The sequence below is a fragment of the Haliotis rufescens genome, unplaced genomic scaffold, assembly GCF_023055435.1.
Source record: "Haliotis rufescens isolate VD_foot unplaced genomic scaffold, xgHalRufe1.0.p SCAF_1, whole genome shotgun sequence".
Lineage (NCBI taxonomy): Eukaryota > Metazoa > Mollusca > Gastropoda > Lepetellida > Haliotidae > Haliotis > Haliotis rufescens.
The window spans coordinates 80,742,595-80,757,866 of NW_025963779.1; the positions used below are offsets into that span (position 1 = coordinate 80,742,595).

Here is a 15,272-nt window from a genome sequence, read left to right on the forward strand (position 1 = left end):
ATGTTTCACAACTGGCCATCACATGCGCGCCGTCTTTGATGAGGGACCGTCTCAAAAACGACGGCATTGTCATTGACAGTGTATTTGACCATTACGATGTCTGACCGTGTTCAGGCTGCCACAGGCTGCTTTGTGGACGCACGCACACACACACACACACACACACACACACACACACATTACAAGTTTGGTGCGGTTTGTTTGTCAACAGAATGAACGTCATACGGTACTGTGTGTGAAATGACCCGACTATTTCCGAAGACATCCAGACAGTACTACTACTAGCCCTGTCTATCGACTCTCAACTCGACATTTGCGTTGATTCATGCCCAAGGTGTCAATCACTGGATTGTCTGTTCCATACTCGATTATTTAGATTTACTGTGTTTTGAAATTTCATGTAGTCCTATTGTAGAGTAGATACTCTTATTTGTATTTGCAAAGCGAAGTGCGTAGCTAAGAAAATCTACAAAGTACACCAGAGCATAGTGCTTCTTAAACTGACATTTAGTTCCAGGAATAAGTTATCTTATTTAAAAATATATATCTACAAATATTAAAATAATATATATCTGTAACATACATATAGCTACCACTGACTTTGCCTCACACATTGGCTACAGATTGTCACCCTCCACCCAGATATTTACAGGCGTGATTTATCACAGATGTAATACTGGTTCTAAACCAGACAAACCAGTGTTCGATTCTCTGGCCGGCCGAAGTGACTAATTTCGGCGATGATAATTTTAACTTGAAATGTGTTGTATACTTGTTGTCTCTTCATTTTCAAAGACACATTGAATTCCAGCATCAATACAAGACAATTCGCCGATAAACAAGAGGGAGACATATTTTGGCACAACAGCCACGTCTTGGCTTCTTCAGTATAACGTACGCTTCAGTGACTGTTGAAATAATAATGTGTGTTTAACTTTTCAGACATTCGTATATATTCTTTTGTTTGTTTGTTTGTTGTTTAACGCCGCACTCAGCAATAATCCAGCTATATGGCGGCGGTCTGTAAATAATCGAGTCTGAACAAGACAATCCAGGATTGACATCATGATCCACGCAATTGGGATACGATGTCATGCATCAACCAAGTCAGCGAGCCTGTCCATCCGATCCCGTTAGTCGCCTCTTACAACAAGCATGGGTTACTGAAGACCAATTCTACCCCGGATCTTCACGGGTCCTATATTCTACAACAATGTGTGTGTATACTGCATGTGGACACATGATGAGACGACATTATCTGGCTGTCTAACAGAAACTTTATTTTACTTCAGGTCATAACTTGACATTAGAAGGGGTAAGTAACAGGACTAGATACCTCTGGACACTCAATGGGGGAGGCAGTGTGCACTTGGCTCACACAATATATTTACCAATAGCTAACACCCAATGTGACATGTATTAACACATGACTAGTACGTTTAGTTTAAGTTTACTGCAGAAGAGTCTTATATTATAAGACTTTTCACAGGATGAAATCGAAAGCCAAGTTATTCTCGACCAATATCATTTACATAGTCACGGAATCTGACCACCTAAGTGATATAGTGGCCTCTTACGTCAAACATGGGTTGCCGGGGACATATTCTAACCCGGAATACGTACAGGGAAATACACTTGATGTCTATTACACACAGAAGTTGTTCAGTCAACCTCTTGTTTGGAAGGAAGCACATCCACGGTTTATCTCAAGCTGAAATTAGCACCATGCCGTATTTACGGCTTTAGGCCGCAAGGAATGAAGTCCAAAGTTTCATTTTTCCGTGCGTCACATTTCCGCCCTTTACTCTTTTATTCTTGAACATAGCCGCCTGTAAAGACAAGGGCGGTAACTTAGTTCAGCGGCATGTTGATATTTTTATCAACATCATGTCATACTGAAGATAGGTTGTCGCATCGAAAATGTTCAAATCTTAAAACGAACTAACATGAAACGAAGGGTGTGTGGGTCCTGATAATGCTGTGAACATGGACATAAGTACAGCCCGTGACGTAAGAGAGTTTGAGATGACCCCTCTGCGAGCACCATGGACCATCTGTTATCAACAAGGTCTATCAGCTGGCAATTAGGTAACACGTGGGCGCTGAAACGTCGATAGTACATAGTCGTACAGGTTCCTAGATCTCTAAAAATACCAAAAATACCATTCAAACGAGTTAAAAGTTGAACGCCAGCAAAAACATATGTGTAACCTGCGTCGTCGCGGAGTATGAGAGGGATGGTGTGCACTTCAGTTGAAAATGAAGTATAAATACTTGTCCCTTAACGGTGGGTGTTGTATATATGAATCTGCTAGGAATACACAGATAACCGTTCATGTGTTAAAAAACCATGTGTATATTATACTCAGCAGAAAGTATTGTATTTTGGCATTTTGCAACATGATATTGTTTTATTAAACATATTTGGATATATTGTCAACACTGTTTCGGTCGATATCGAGGACCGGATTCATTAAAATTGCAGAGCTTGATAATCACTATTACAGATGAACAGAGTACAAACGTTCGCCTCATTCTGGATTCCCTTTCATAACCTTTTCGTCCTCATTACGTCGTAAATCAATGCATGGTAAATGTCACGTTACTCGTATAAATCATGCCAAGAGTTGCTGGTTGTTGCGATGTGTGCAGAGAAGAATTTGTTCTAGAGCTTTGTGCTGATCGTTTATAATTACAATCTCAATACTTATACAGACACGAACGTCATCAAACAGTGAAGAGCAAACGCTTTCCCAGGACGATTCCACAGCCCTAGATTAACACTAAGTCTCTGAAAATATATAATTTTGATGGAAACAATCTCCATTTAAATTGATAAGGAGTCTCAGTGAGATGAACCTGTGGATAATCTAGGCTTGTTCCATTTAGAGCTGTAAGCATTACAGTAAATGTTGGACGGAAGGAAAACTATTATGGTTCATGCAGGGACTGATACAGACACCGGCACATATGATCAGTCTTGGAAAATTGAATGTGTGTTTTTCGGTAATATTGTGCCACATCCCAATTATTACACCTGATGTATCTTTGGTATTGCTTCTTTCGAGATATCCCAGTTATACAACGTAGGTGAGGTGAGGTGAGGTGAGGTGAGGTGAAATTGGGTTTAACGTCGCGTCCAAGATTATTGCACTTATATAGCGACTTTCATGCACGTGTGTGTGTGTGTGTGTGTGTGTGGCTGCTTGTACTAGTCCGGACTGATGCCGATTTATAGTGCTAGCTCACTGAGATACCATGCAGCAGTTTAACATGAATACCACACTCAGACATAGTATACTGACTCCTAGCCGACCAGTCCTTGTTTTAGCCCCTTAATGCCGAGCGCCAGACAGCGTAACAACAAGTACCATCTTTTAACGTCTTTTGATATGACGCGGCCGGGGATCGAACCCCGGACCTTCCGCTTTCCGGGCGGACGCTCTACCACTAGACCACGGAGGCGGTCTATACAACGTAGGGGAATGCAGTTTGCCAACGCATATATATGGGAAATAGAACCCGTGGTCTGGGCGTGACTATAGCCAGTGCTTCAACCAGAAGGCTGCCTAGCGCCTCCTGGAGATGTGAATTTGTACTAAATTTGACTAAACATAATTCATAATCACTTGGTCGATTTATTATTTTGTTCTTTTACTCTGGAACTTTCGCAAAAAGTTTTGCTACTATTCCGTCCTATTACATATTACACAAGTAATGCATCCGTGAATATCCGGGTTAGAAGAGGTCTTCAGCAACCCATGTGTTTGTACCAACATACGTGTTTATTGAATTAATATCTTTATTTCTACTGCGGTCTTTGCGTATGAAGACTATATGTATATAGTGGATACAGCGTCTGCCTGAATAGCGGGAGGTCGATGCGTGAAGATCCGGGGTAGAATAGGTTTTCAGCAACCCATGCTTGCCGTAAAAGCGCACTATGCTTGTTGTAAGAGACGAATAACCGGCCCGGGTGGTCAAGCTCACTGACTTGATTGATGCATGTCATCGTATCCCAATTGCGTGGATCGATGTCCAGAGCTCTAGATAAGCTGCGTATCTGCGTAAAATGCGCATCAGAAATGCAGAAATGCGCAGTAAAATAAAATCCAAACGTATCAAATACGCAACGAACATTACAGATACGGTACAAAAATAAAACTTGTGTGTATCATCAAAATATTGTGAAGTAACCCTGCGTATTCGATTAGCAAATCAGCATCTTATTTTGAAATTATAAACGGGCATTCTGTCAACCTTGCCAAACTCCACGATGACAGTTACATCATGATCATTTGCCATCACACTTTCGTGTGGAAGTATCGTGGTATTTTTGAGTCCTTTAAAGCTCTCGAACTCACACGACACCAGTTTGCAGGGACTAGATGAATATTGTTTTTAAATATTTAACTTAAATACCCACATGTGTAAAAACTAGTGGGTAACAGAAATTTGAATACCCAGATAGAATTACTGATACCCAATGATTTAAAAATGCATGGGTAAAATACCCACAACACCAAAAGCTTATCTGGAGCTCTGAATGTCAATCACTGGACTGTCTGGTCAAGACTCGATTATTTACAGACCGCCGTCATATAACTGTAATGTAGTGCGGCGTTAAACAACAATCAATCAATCATACCAAAAAATACCCCAAAATATGGTATACATGGCGTTTCCCTTGTCTGGCACTCCGCATCAGTTCTCCAGTGCAATTCGCAGAAATGTCTCTTTCTATATAAGGATTTTGTTCGGTAATAAACCTGTCAGCAAGTCAGTATAACGCGTGGTCTGTGAACAGTTCCTCACCCATTGCCGAGCTTGACACAAGGCAGTTTCATATAACTATAAACAAACAAATCTGGTGTCTGGCCAGTATAAGAGGAACCAAGTTGCACCGCAAACATATTGTATTCCTTTGAAAAATCTACAGTTTGGTTAAAATTAACCTGATGTTTAATGGACTGTAACAGGCACATGCTGTAAAGAGGACAGAACTATGTGGTGGAAGAGCTGAGGCAGGTGGTATTAGATTACTTGATTTTCACATACTTTTTGCGGTTTTCATTTGAATCAGTATACATGCACACTGTTTGAATATTCATATTAAACTGCGGGGTGGTATTTGTGTGGGCTATCACAATGAAACCAGACACAGTAGTAGCTTGTACAAGCATCACACACACACACACACACACACACACACACACACGTGAAAGTGCAATTTTCTTGAACCCCATTTCACCTCTGATCTCGCTTACTAGAATCAATAATTTTTATTGTACAGAACACCCTCGTCGAGCAGGGTACAAACTATCTACATTTGGGAATAAATATAACTATTAACACGTGAAGTAGATAAACATACTTTACATTATATACAGAAATATTACATTACTATGAACGTCGAAATCATAACGCGCCTTTTATTATCCCCAAATATTATATACATAACTTAAATTACTTCTTTCCCTACTGAAATTGCGGAAGTGGAATACTGTCCCCGTACACTACAGTGTACTTTATACAAACGTTTAAATGCATAAATCCAGTTAACAATGTGTTTTACGCCAGATTGAATCGGCAGAAAAGCTGTTTAAATCTGTCTCACATGACCGCCAACGAAGCGTGAGCATCCGTTTGATCGAGGCAGTTCCGCCTAAATTTACTGTACGCCATTCACCACAAGCGCCCACATTACCAGACCGCTCCCGTGACATGCTTTCCTTTAAACGTGTCGCCATGTCATCCGTGACCAATTAACATCCCGTCAGTAAATCATTCCTGGCACAGCGTCGGTCTGGCGAAATTCCTGTAAGTGGGGATATTTTGGTCACGCACGTGGGTTGCGTCAAACCTTTGTTTACAGTGACCATGTGACCAACTATAGGCCAATCAGAACGAGGCAAGTGACCTTCTTGGATAAATCAAAAAATGGCGCACATGGAGTCTACCGAGCCGGGTGAAATGAAGAAAGCAGAGCTACTCGTGCCTAGTAGCGTGGAAGGTGACGAAATAGGAGAAGAAATGAAGAAAAGCGGCTCTCGGTTTCAAGTGGCCCGTGTGGACTGTGTTAATGAAACTAAATTTGAAGAATCACCAAAGGATACAAGAAGCAATGTGCATGATAAGGGACCGGAATCTCCTTCAGCCACCTTCTCTCTCAGTGGCGATTCCTTTCGGAGTTATTCAGATACCAATAATTTGAAAACTTTTGCAATGAATACTCATGAGGCTCTGCCATGTGTTGACCATTACAGGAACATACTGTCGGCGACAGGAGGAATGAAATCGCGACCGACACTCGCCCAGCTACACGAGGAAATGGTGAGTCACTCCACATGCTATCCTCGTGGATAGATTGTTTTGTTGACAACCAACTTTAAAATGGGCTTGACATTTTAAATTTTTATTGTGTGACTGAAAATATGCCATTTAAACTTCAGTGTTGTAGATTACGCATGTAATAACAACAGAGTAGTGAAGCGTCGTTGTAGGCTCGTTCGATTGTTTACAATATTGGTCGTTCACTGTCATATTTCACGTGTTTCCGGCAAGGGTGGCGTCTGCTCTTCCGGTTTGTCATGCACTTGAGGGTTTGGAAGCTTATTGAGACTAGTATAGACCAACACTTAGTCTATAAAAACATTTCCTTCAAATAATTGTATTTTTTTTAAATTAAAAAGAACCTTTGTTGGTTACACTTATTATATAAATAAAAGGATTGAGCGGCAGTGCATATATACAACTTTGGGAGGGGAGATACGGTCGAAAGTTTTTCCGAAAATGTATATAACCCTCTTTAGCACATATGTGTACAACGTTAACACATTTGTTAATGAGTAATAGTAAAGTGCGGTAAGTTGAGAAAATTTTGAAATCGTAACTAACCAACAGGGATAATTCTAGTGTGGGGCCTTATGCTTTTAGCCCCTAAATTTGACAAAAAGTCCCACGTTTTTAAATACAATGGGGCATTTTAACATTGTGTTGTATGGGCGTACCTCTGGAATATTTGAAATTTTAATATAAAGGGCCCATGTCAGAAAATTCCGAGAGTGAACCCTGTCCCAACTTTATATAATTATTACATGTATGGATAAACAACATTGTTGTTCATTTTCGGTTTTGTTAACTTAACATGAGAAAATGATTACCATATGCTATTGTAACTTCCTGATCGAGGAAGATGAAGTGAAACTCTGTGAGAGGCGTCAAGATTTTTCTTTGTATGAGATATCCACTTGCACTCTCTCATGTTAGTTAGACAATAAGTTAGACAGGGGACACCATGTTACATCATCATTAAGTATTAAGGACCTGTTACCCTATATGAGTCATTCTGGTTGATTAAGCAGTGATTTCCTGGAGACTAGTGCATTAGGATATTGTCATGATTTTATTAACTTTTGAAGGAATATTCTTTTTCGTGACCAAATTTGAAAAAAATATTTAGGACATTTAGATTACAATTAGCAGTGATCTGTCAATATTCTATAAAGTGAACCAATTGGAAACCCTGTTAAGGACATTAGGTGCATAGAGATTATTGTTCCTTATTCATCATCATGGTGATTATGTTCCACTGTTGTTGCCCCATTCAGATTCTTTGTTAGAACAGGTCCCACTGGTATGCCATGTGGTGTGTGATATGCAACTGAAAGTTTGAATGGGTTGTCAACACATCTGTGTGGCATGAATAGTAATTGGTGGACCACCTGGAAAGATCACTTCTCAGCTGTGACCAGACTGGGGAACAAGTGATGGACAATCTGTGGATTCTTAACAGTCTGCTACAATGTAGAGTGAATAATCAGTGGTCAAATCATGCATATTGTGCAGCATTTTCACATGAAACTGAAAGTGGCAGAAAAAAAATGTCATACTACATAGTGTGATTTGTAGCTGATTTGTATTGTCACATGTCATAACCTTATAGTATCTGTGTCAGTGTCATTTGTAAATACATCTATTAAGGGGTTGACACCTTTGGCAATATCAAACTAGTTTGTAGCTTATTTCAGACCAGTGGTTAATGTCACATTACAGGATTGGGGAAAAAACAACTGGTCCTTCTGGATTTTCACTAGTTTCAGACTTAGAAAACAAGTGGTCATGTCTATCCCTGCTTTTCTCACACATTGAAAATTTAATATTTTGTTAGACAAAAGAAGAATTAGCAGTTAAAACATTACCAGTTAGTGTAGTATCAATGTATCTTTGTGGACAGGGTCTTTTGTTTTGTAGTGAATTGTTCACTAGTCCACAGACATCTGTCCAGTTCTGCAGAAGAAAATGATAGATTGAAATATGAGCTTATGCTGTAGTGTTTGAAGGTGTGCTCCTATTGCATAATATATTTTAATCTACAGACTCCTTGAGTTGCACGGGGGTGGGGAGGGGAGGGGCATGGGTGGCCCAGTCGTCTAAGGCGCCGTGCTTCGCTGTGCAGAGTTGCGTCCCTTGGGCACGACAGAAACGTATGATTGTGGGATCGAATCCTGGTTCGCCCAGATTATGTTTCTAGGTTTGTCAGCACCATACTTGTGCTCGTGGGTTTCACCGAAGTGGTAAACGTCTGAGACCTGCATTACTTCAGGCTTTCCTCGCACATTAAGCTGACACGCCGCAGTATGACTGGAATACTGTTAAAAGCGTCATTAAACCCAACTCACTCACTCACTCGAGTTTCATGCATAGATCTGCAACATTAGATTTTGAACCAAACAGCTAACTGACCAAGCAAAACAATTATCTTAAGAACAGTCTGATTTTTGATTGTCAAATCTTGTAAGTCCTGCTGAGTGCCTTATGGGTTTTTGCTGTACACAGAACAGCCTCTGGCCATAGGACTGCCTACTGAGGCAAGCTAAGAATGTAGTTTATTTGTAGAAATATGTAGACACAGCCAACATATGTTTTGACAACAAAAGTCCTTGTTTTCCGTGTCACGTTGTGTTAATTTGTCTTCATGTTTTGGCATTGCCGTGATGATATGTTCTAAAAGCCAGGAACATGGATAGTTATCATCCTTGTGCTCTTTAAACATTCTAAAAGGGTCGCAGTGACATTGACATGATTGGTGTCTTAGTTTAAACCTGAAGATCTTTCAGGTCTAACACGAAACACCTCAGGACTCATCAACATTCAGGTCGTTGTGAACGTAAATTAATTAAGTCCTAGAAGACAGGCATGACATCTCAGCTGTCTTACCTTTTGCTTCTCATGGCATGAAATCATTTACTCATGTACACACACCCAGGCATCATGGTGAAGCAGCAACATATTTCTCACTAATTGAGAAGGTTACCAAAACTGCCTGTATGACTGTATGGGAGCTTCAACCTACAGGTATCGATCTATGACCTGATTGCAGTGACAGATGATCCTCAGGACAATAGGTCAGCTATTGATCAGCTGTTGTCATGATTATTGTTGGTGAATGATCTGTCTTCAGGCTATGTCTTTCTTTAGCTCTGTGGCTAATAGAAAACCTGATGCATTGTTTGGTGAAAAAGAAATTCTAGTTTTTTGTCTTAAGGTGATGGTCACAATGGCATTTTGTTATTGAATTAGAGAAGCCAAGTCTCCAGATTTGCTCATCAGTATGAATTCATCATGCTCTCAACGCTGGTCATTGGTTTGCTTTCTATTGACCAGATAACTAATTCTTCTGACTACCGGGGTATTGCATAAAATCTGTCTCACTCAGTTGCTACGTGTATGTTGTGCCTGCTAGATCAGCCCATGGGAGAGAGAGCACAGAAAGGTCAAGATGGGAAGAGGACCTGCACATGGTCACTTATTGAGAACGATGGATCTGACAGGCAGATATGTATAGAGGTCCTTATGCATCAGTTTCATGTCCTATTTGCGCCCTTCAATGCTGAATGTCATGAATCATTGTCACCAAATGAGTCTGTAAAGGCATCATGTAGATTTAGACATATGGTTAATGACAGGAAGTCTCAAGCTATTGATTTGAGCTATTTGCTGGTCAATAATCTATCTGCTGGCTTGATGTGGAGTTCTTCCTCACATTCAACTCAAAATAGTTCTGCCGCTGGTTGGATAAATGCAGAAATAGCTCAGCTGCCAAGACATGGAAGTGTGTTTTGTGAAGGGTAGCTGGAGATGAACTTGCTATGGTTACATACCTGGACATTTGCTTATTGCTTGTTACATTTCGCCAATGTGACTTAAAACTATGATGGGTGACATATATTTATCTACTGTTTGCCAGTTGGCTACCTAAAAATATACATTACTGGCGACTATAGTTATTTCTGATTCAAATAATGTCAACTCGTGTAAAAATGTTCTGGAGGTATTTTGTGCCCTGTTGAAAATTGCAACACCAACTTAAGCCAGTCCAAAGAAATATTGTGGTTCTGATTACCTGACCAACACTATAACATGCTTCTGACACCAATCTTTTCTCACTATTAATCTAAGTGAATGAAATTTACTCTGTCCTTTCTCGATTGCCAATTTTGCGATTGCAATGGAGCTTGTAAAAGCATTCAGTTTTTTAATCTTTGTAGTCCTCTTGGAACTATAGATCAAAATTGTTTTAAAAAAAAGAAAAGAAAGAATCCCCGCCTACCCAATTTTGAACATTGCTGTAATCAGACTCACAACATATTTATGTGTGCCCTCTTAAATACTAATTTATAAAAATGATAATAAATAGATGATATTGTACAAAAAGAAAATATTTACATTATTGTTAAATGTATACAATTGAATGTCCATCTTTATCCTTCTTCACAATGAATCCCTGCCAACATGCGTCCTATTTCAAACTCTGAGTCAGTTATGGCTCTTTGGAAAAAATGATTGAATCCTTAGACTTACATTTTGCTCCCTGATAAAAAAACAACTTAGAGGGTAGGTCTTCCGGAGCAGAACTAAAAAACTCAGAATTGAGAAATATCTTAACTAAACTTGGCATATGGATAGGTCTGGCGGTGAACTGTTGCCTTTTGATAGTTTGGGATTTTTTAACAATTTATTTTTCGAGTTTCCAAAGCAACGAATTTGACTGAAAATGGTGGTAGTGCTCATTTCTGGAGCAGATCTTGAAAACTGTACAATATTTCTTCACCAAACTTGGCACATAGACAGGTCTAGAGGTGCTTTTTGAGCATTCATTTCCAGAGCATTACTTGGACACAGTTTACACATTCTACAAAAAGATCTATGCAGGGTTGTCTGAGAACCGTTACCAGTATTACCTAACTGAGAAGTATACCACTTGAAATTAAGGGCCCAGTCTGGTCAACATGGTCAAGTGTATGTATTAGAATGCTAAGTAGGGTCAAATCAAGGAAATGACTAAAACTTGTAGATTTTGATTAACACAAAATTGTAGTAAACAAAAAAGCATTTTGTTTTGTTTGTTTATTTCTTGTTTAACACTGCACTCAGCAATATTCCAGTTGTATGACGGTGGTGTGTAAATAATGGATTCTGAATCAGACAATCCAGTGATTGATATCATGAGCATCGATCCACGTAATTGGGACCTGAAGACATGCATCAACCAAGTCAGCAAGCCTGACTACCCGATCCTGTTAGTCGCCTCTTACGACAAGCTTAGTCGCCTTTTGAGATAACTAGAATGTAAAAGACTGATCACTCAATGTTCATTTTGAAGACGTGAAAAATGATAAGTTTGTCGAGTGGTTCATGTTTTGTGTTTCACAGAAGCTCACATCAGGGATGACAGTGAAGGAGACCTCCAAGGATATCAAGTCTGTACAGGAGACAATACACATGGTATTGCTGTGTATGTTTCAACATGTTTCAAGAACAGTGTCCAACTATGTGATGTAACATTGTCTCGCAGTATTGAATACATTTCCTTTCTTGTTGGCAAGTTCTGCATTGCTTGTGTGTATGTTCCTTCCAAAGTGTCATGGACACGGTTGTCACATTAACTTACTGATTTGATGCAGAAACTTTAAGGTCTCTTCGACAAGCATGAATGTGAACATGTCCTTGTTACTTGGAATTTCAACTGTGATCTGAGTGAAAAACTGAAACTTGAAGATTTCTTTAATGTGCAGAAAATGACTCAACTTATCCACTCTCCAACTCACTGTCTTGGAGCTACACTGGACTTGTTGTTTACTGATCATGCCAGTGCTATGGTATTCCGGACTCCAGTCTACTACTCAGATCATCAGATGATTGGTGCTGTACTTCTCAGTACACCTCATGATAACCCCTGCTCTCATTGATCTCTAAGTAAAGTAAGAACTCCCTTACTTCTCTAATTATTGTTTAAGTAATAATACGACTCATCACAAATACAGTTACGTATTCTGTCCTAAACAGCAGATGGCACCAGTAATAATGTTTTAAGTGCTTGCAATTAGGCCATTTTCAAAAAGGTCAAGAAAAACAAAATTCACAGGGGCTAATGCCTTGCACACAACTAGACATGTCATATTGGCGGGGAATATGAGTATTTCATGCTTGTTTTGTTTATTTTTTTAATGTATGTTTTCAAATAAGATAACTTTATTTCTGGGACTAAATGTGATTCTACTGGAAGCAGGATATCAGAAGTATGAAGTAACATATTAAAAAATCTGTTGAACAATTAAAAAAATAGGTGGCCTAATAAATGTTAATACATGTAATATTAATTAGTCTGTCAGTAACAGCCTGGAGAACCTGTCTCTGTTTCTAATTTGTTTTATGTTTCAGCTGTATTGCTGTTATTGCATTGCACAGTGATGAATATTGTCATATATATAGGGACTGTGATGTTAACAACTATTCCATAGAGGAAACCAAATAGTAGGGTTGGGAATTGGACCAAAAAGTGTATTGCGATATATTGCAATATTTCAAAAACATTGCAATATTATTGCAATATATTGGGAAATAATTTCTAACAAGAGAAAAGCTTTTTTTCATATCCCTTTGACAAATATCAATATGAAAGCTGCAATGTTAACAATTTGGTCAAAATTATGAACCAATTTTAATAAATTGTACTATTTTTTTTATCTACAATCAAATAAAGAGTATGAAGCATCATGGCATATACATGTCAGTCACATTCTCCAACCTTTTTCAATCACATTTAAATAATGTTAACTCTCTGAAACAGTTTAAAAACAATGAAACATTAACATAAATTTGATAAGAATTATACATCATGACAAATTCCATGTCAGTCATTGTCTCTCATCAAACATTGTGAAAAAAATTACACTCAATGTCAAAAGATACAACTGGTCAAATTTCAAATATTTACCACTACCAGTACTGTGATCACAATGGAATGTGTTTTTCTTTAGTATTCTGGATAGTGAACAGCCAGCAAAAACAAGTTAAACAAAGTAAAGTAACATCAAATCCTAGTCTTCATGATAGGTCACGTACGTGTTTGTGTTTGTGTGGCTGCTTGTACAACTCCGGACTAAATACGTATTTTTATCAGGTGGTGTTTGAATAATGAGGGAAAAACCGATACGCCAAAAACGTATCGCGATACGTATCATGATGAATTTGTATTGCAATATACCGGTATACCTATAAAACCGCACATCCCTACCAAATAGTATGTGTTTTGTAGAGTTCCAAGCAACATCTTGCTACCTGGGTTAGTTCAGAAGATGAATCTATTCATACTCGTATCACCTGTCTCATCTTATTCACCCCAAACTGTACTATATCACTATAGCATGTTCATTTATCAATTCATGAAAGATTAATGACAAACTGGCACTTTGACCATGAGTTCAGTCAGGTACGTGTCAGTTACAGGAATATTCAACCAAGTATTATCCAGGTATCCAAACAGTTTTATAGTTGCCATTTTGCCATTTGCTACCACTAATTTAGAGCCCTTGTTGAGTGATCAATGTTATGAAAATTATTGATTCTGTCTGCATCACAGAACATCCAGTTGGGTAATTGATCATGTTGATGTCACATCACCTTGTATAGATAGCCTTTCTCCCTGTCTCATGCTACATCGCATGGTTGAACTTGTTGTAGGACAACTCATTAAACAGCATGTGATCAGGGGAATTCCCGAATCCTTTCGTTTGTTCTTGACATGGATTATTTATCTCCTCTGTTACACAAGAAATACATTCTTCTGGTCCATTTTGGATTTACCATAGTAACAATATCAAAACCATGACCCTACTGATAGTGATAGAAGACTGAGGCAAGTCTGTTACATAATGGCTGACGGTCATCAACCGCCAGTGACTTGACATGTGCACATGTGCAGGATCAGCACAACCGTCATGCCTAAGCATGTGACTTATGAAGTTGATCACATTCTTGTGTCGACCCGTGAAGATCCGGGTAGAATAGGTCTTCAGAAACCAATGCTTGCGGTACAAGGCGAATGCTTGTTGTTAGAGGCGAATAACGGGATCGGGTGGTCAAGCTCGCTGACTTGGTTGATACATGTCATCGTATCCCAATTGCGTGGATTGATACACATGATGTCAATCACTGGATTGTCTGGTCTAGACTCAATTATTTACAGATCGCCGTCATTCGCCGATTCAGACATGTCATGTAGCTGTAATATTGCTGAGTGCGGCGTTAAACATCAAATAAACAAACAAACATTGTTGTTATCTTTTTTACCTACATCTGTAGAAATATGAATTATAACTTTATACGAGAGAAAAAATCCTTAATAACATAGCTTGTGTAAACCGAAACATTAAGATTGTTCTTGAAGACCAACTGACTTTGACTTAGTTTGTTTGAATAGTCTACCTGAATAGCAGTCATTTTCAGTTTTCTTTTGTTAAAATTGATTATGACCTATAAATATCTAACTCTTTTTGATACATTAACGTGATTAAGTTGTAATCAAAAGAGCAACTTGACTGAATCTTTAGTGTTATCATGATGATGATGTAGTCACCAGCTGAACTTAGTGATGATTTTGTATTAGTTTTATTGATGATTTTGTATTTGTTTTATTGATGATTTTGTATTAGGTAGCTAGTGAGAGGACTGACCTACATGTCAATGAGTTCAGAAACTTCCTTGTTTGTCCATTAGTAGTGTTTGTAACTTGACCTTCAACATGTATGTTCTTGTTTCCTGCTGCTAAGGGTGAAGTAAGACTCGTACACCACCACATAGATATCTAGAACAAATCTATGTGTTGCACCAACTGTTTTAGCTAGTAGTAGAGCAGAACAGTTTTGTCAATATCTCTTGCTCAATACTTCAGGTAATAGAGCATAATGATAGACACATGATAGAGATGG

At 38.8% G+C, this 15,272-nt stretch overlaps 1 protein-coding gene across 4 annotated transcripts in view; it reads left to right on the forward strand.

Annotated features, from left to right (window-relative positions):
- Positions 1 to 5,817: 5,817 nt before the first annotated feature.
- Positions 5,818 to 15,272, forward strand: part of LOC124143744 (solute carrier family 12 member 3-like) — a 76,579-nt gene continuing 67,124 nt past the window's right edge. For all 4 annotated transcript variants that reach the window (XR_007222811.1, XM_046512807.2, XM_046512808.2 and 1 more), the window contains exon 1: positions 5,818 to 6,333. Coding sequence is in view for 3 of the 4 variants with exons in the window: in XM_046512807.2 (XP_046368763.2) it covers positions 5,941 to 6,333 (393 nt within the window). In the remaining variant the exon portion in view is untranslated. The remainder of the gene's footprint in view (positions 6,334 to 15,272) is intronic.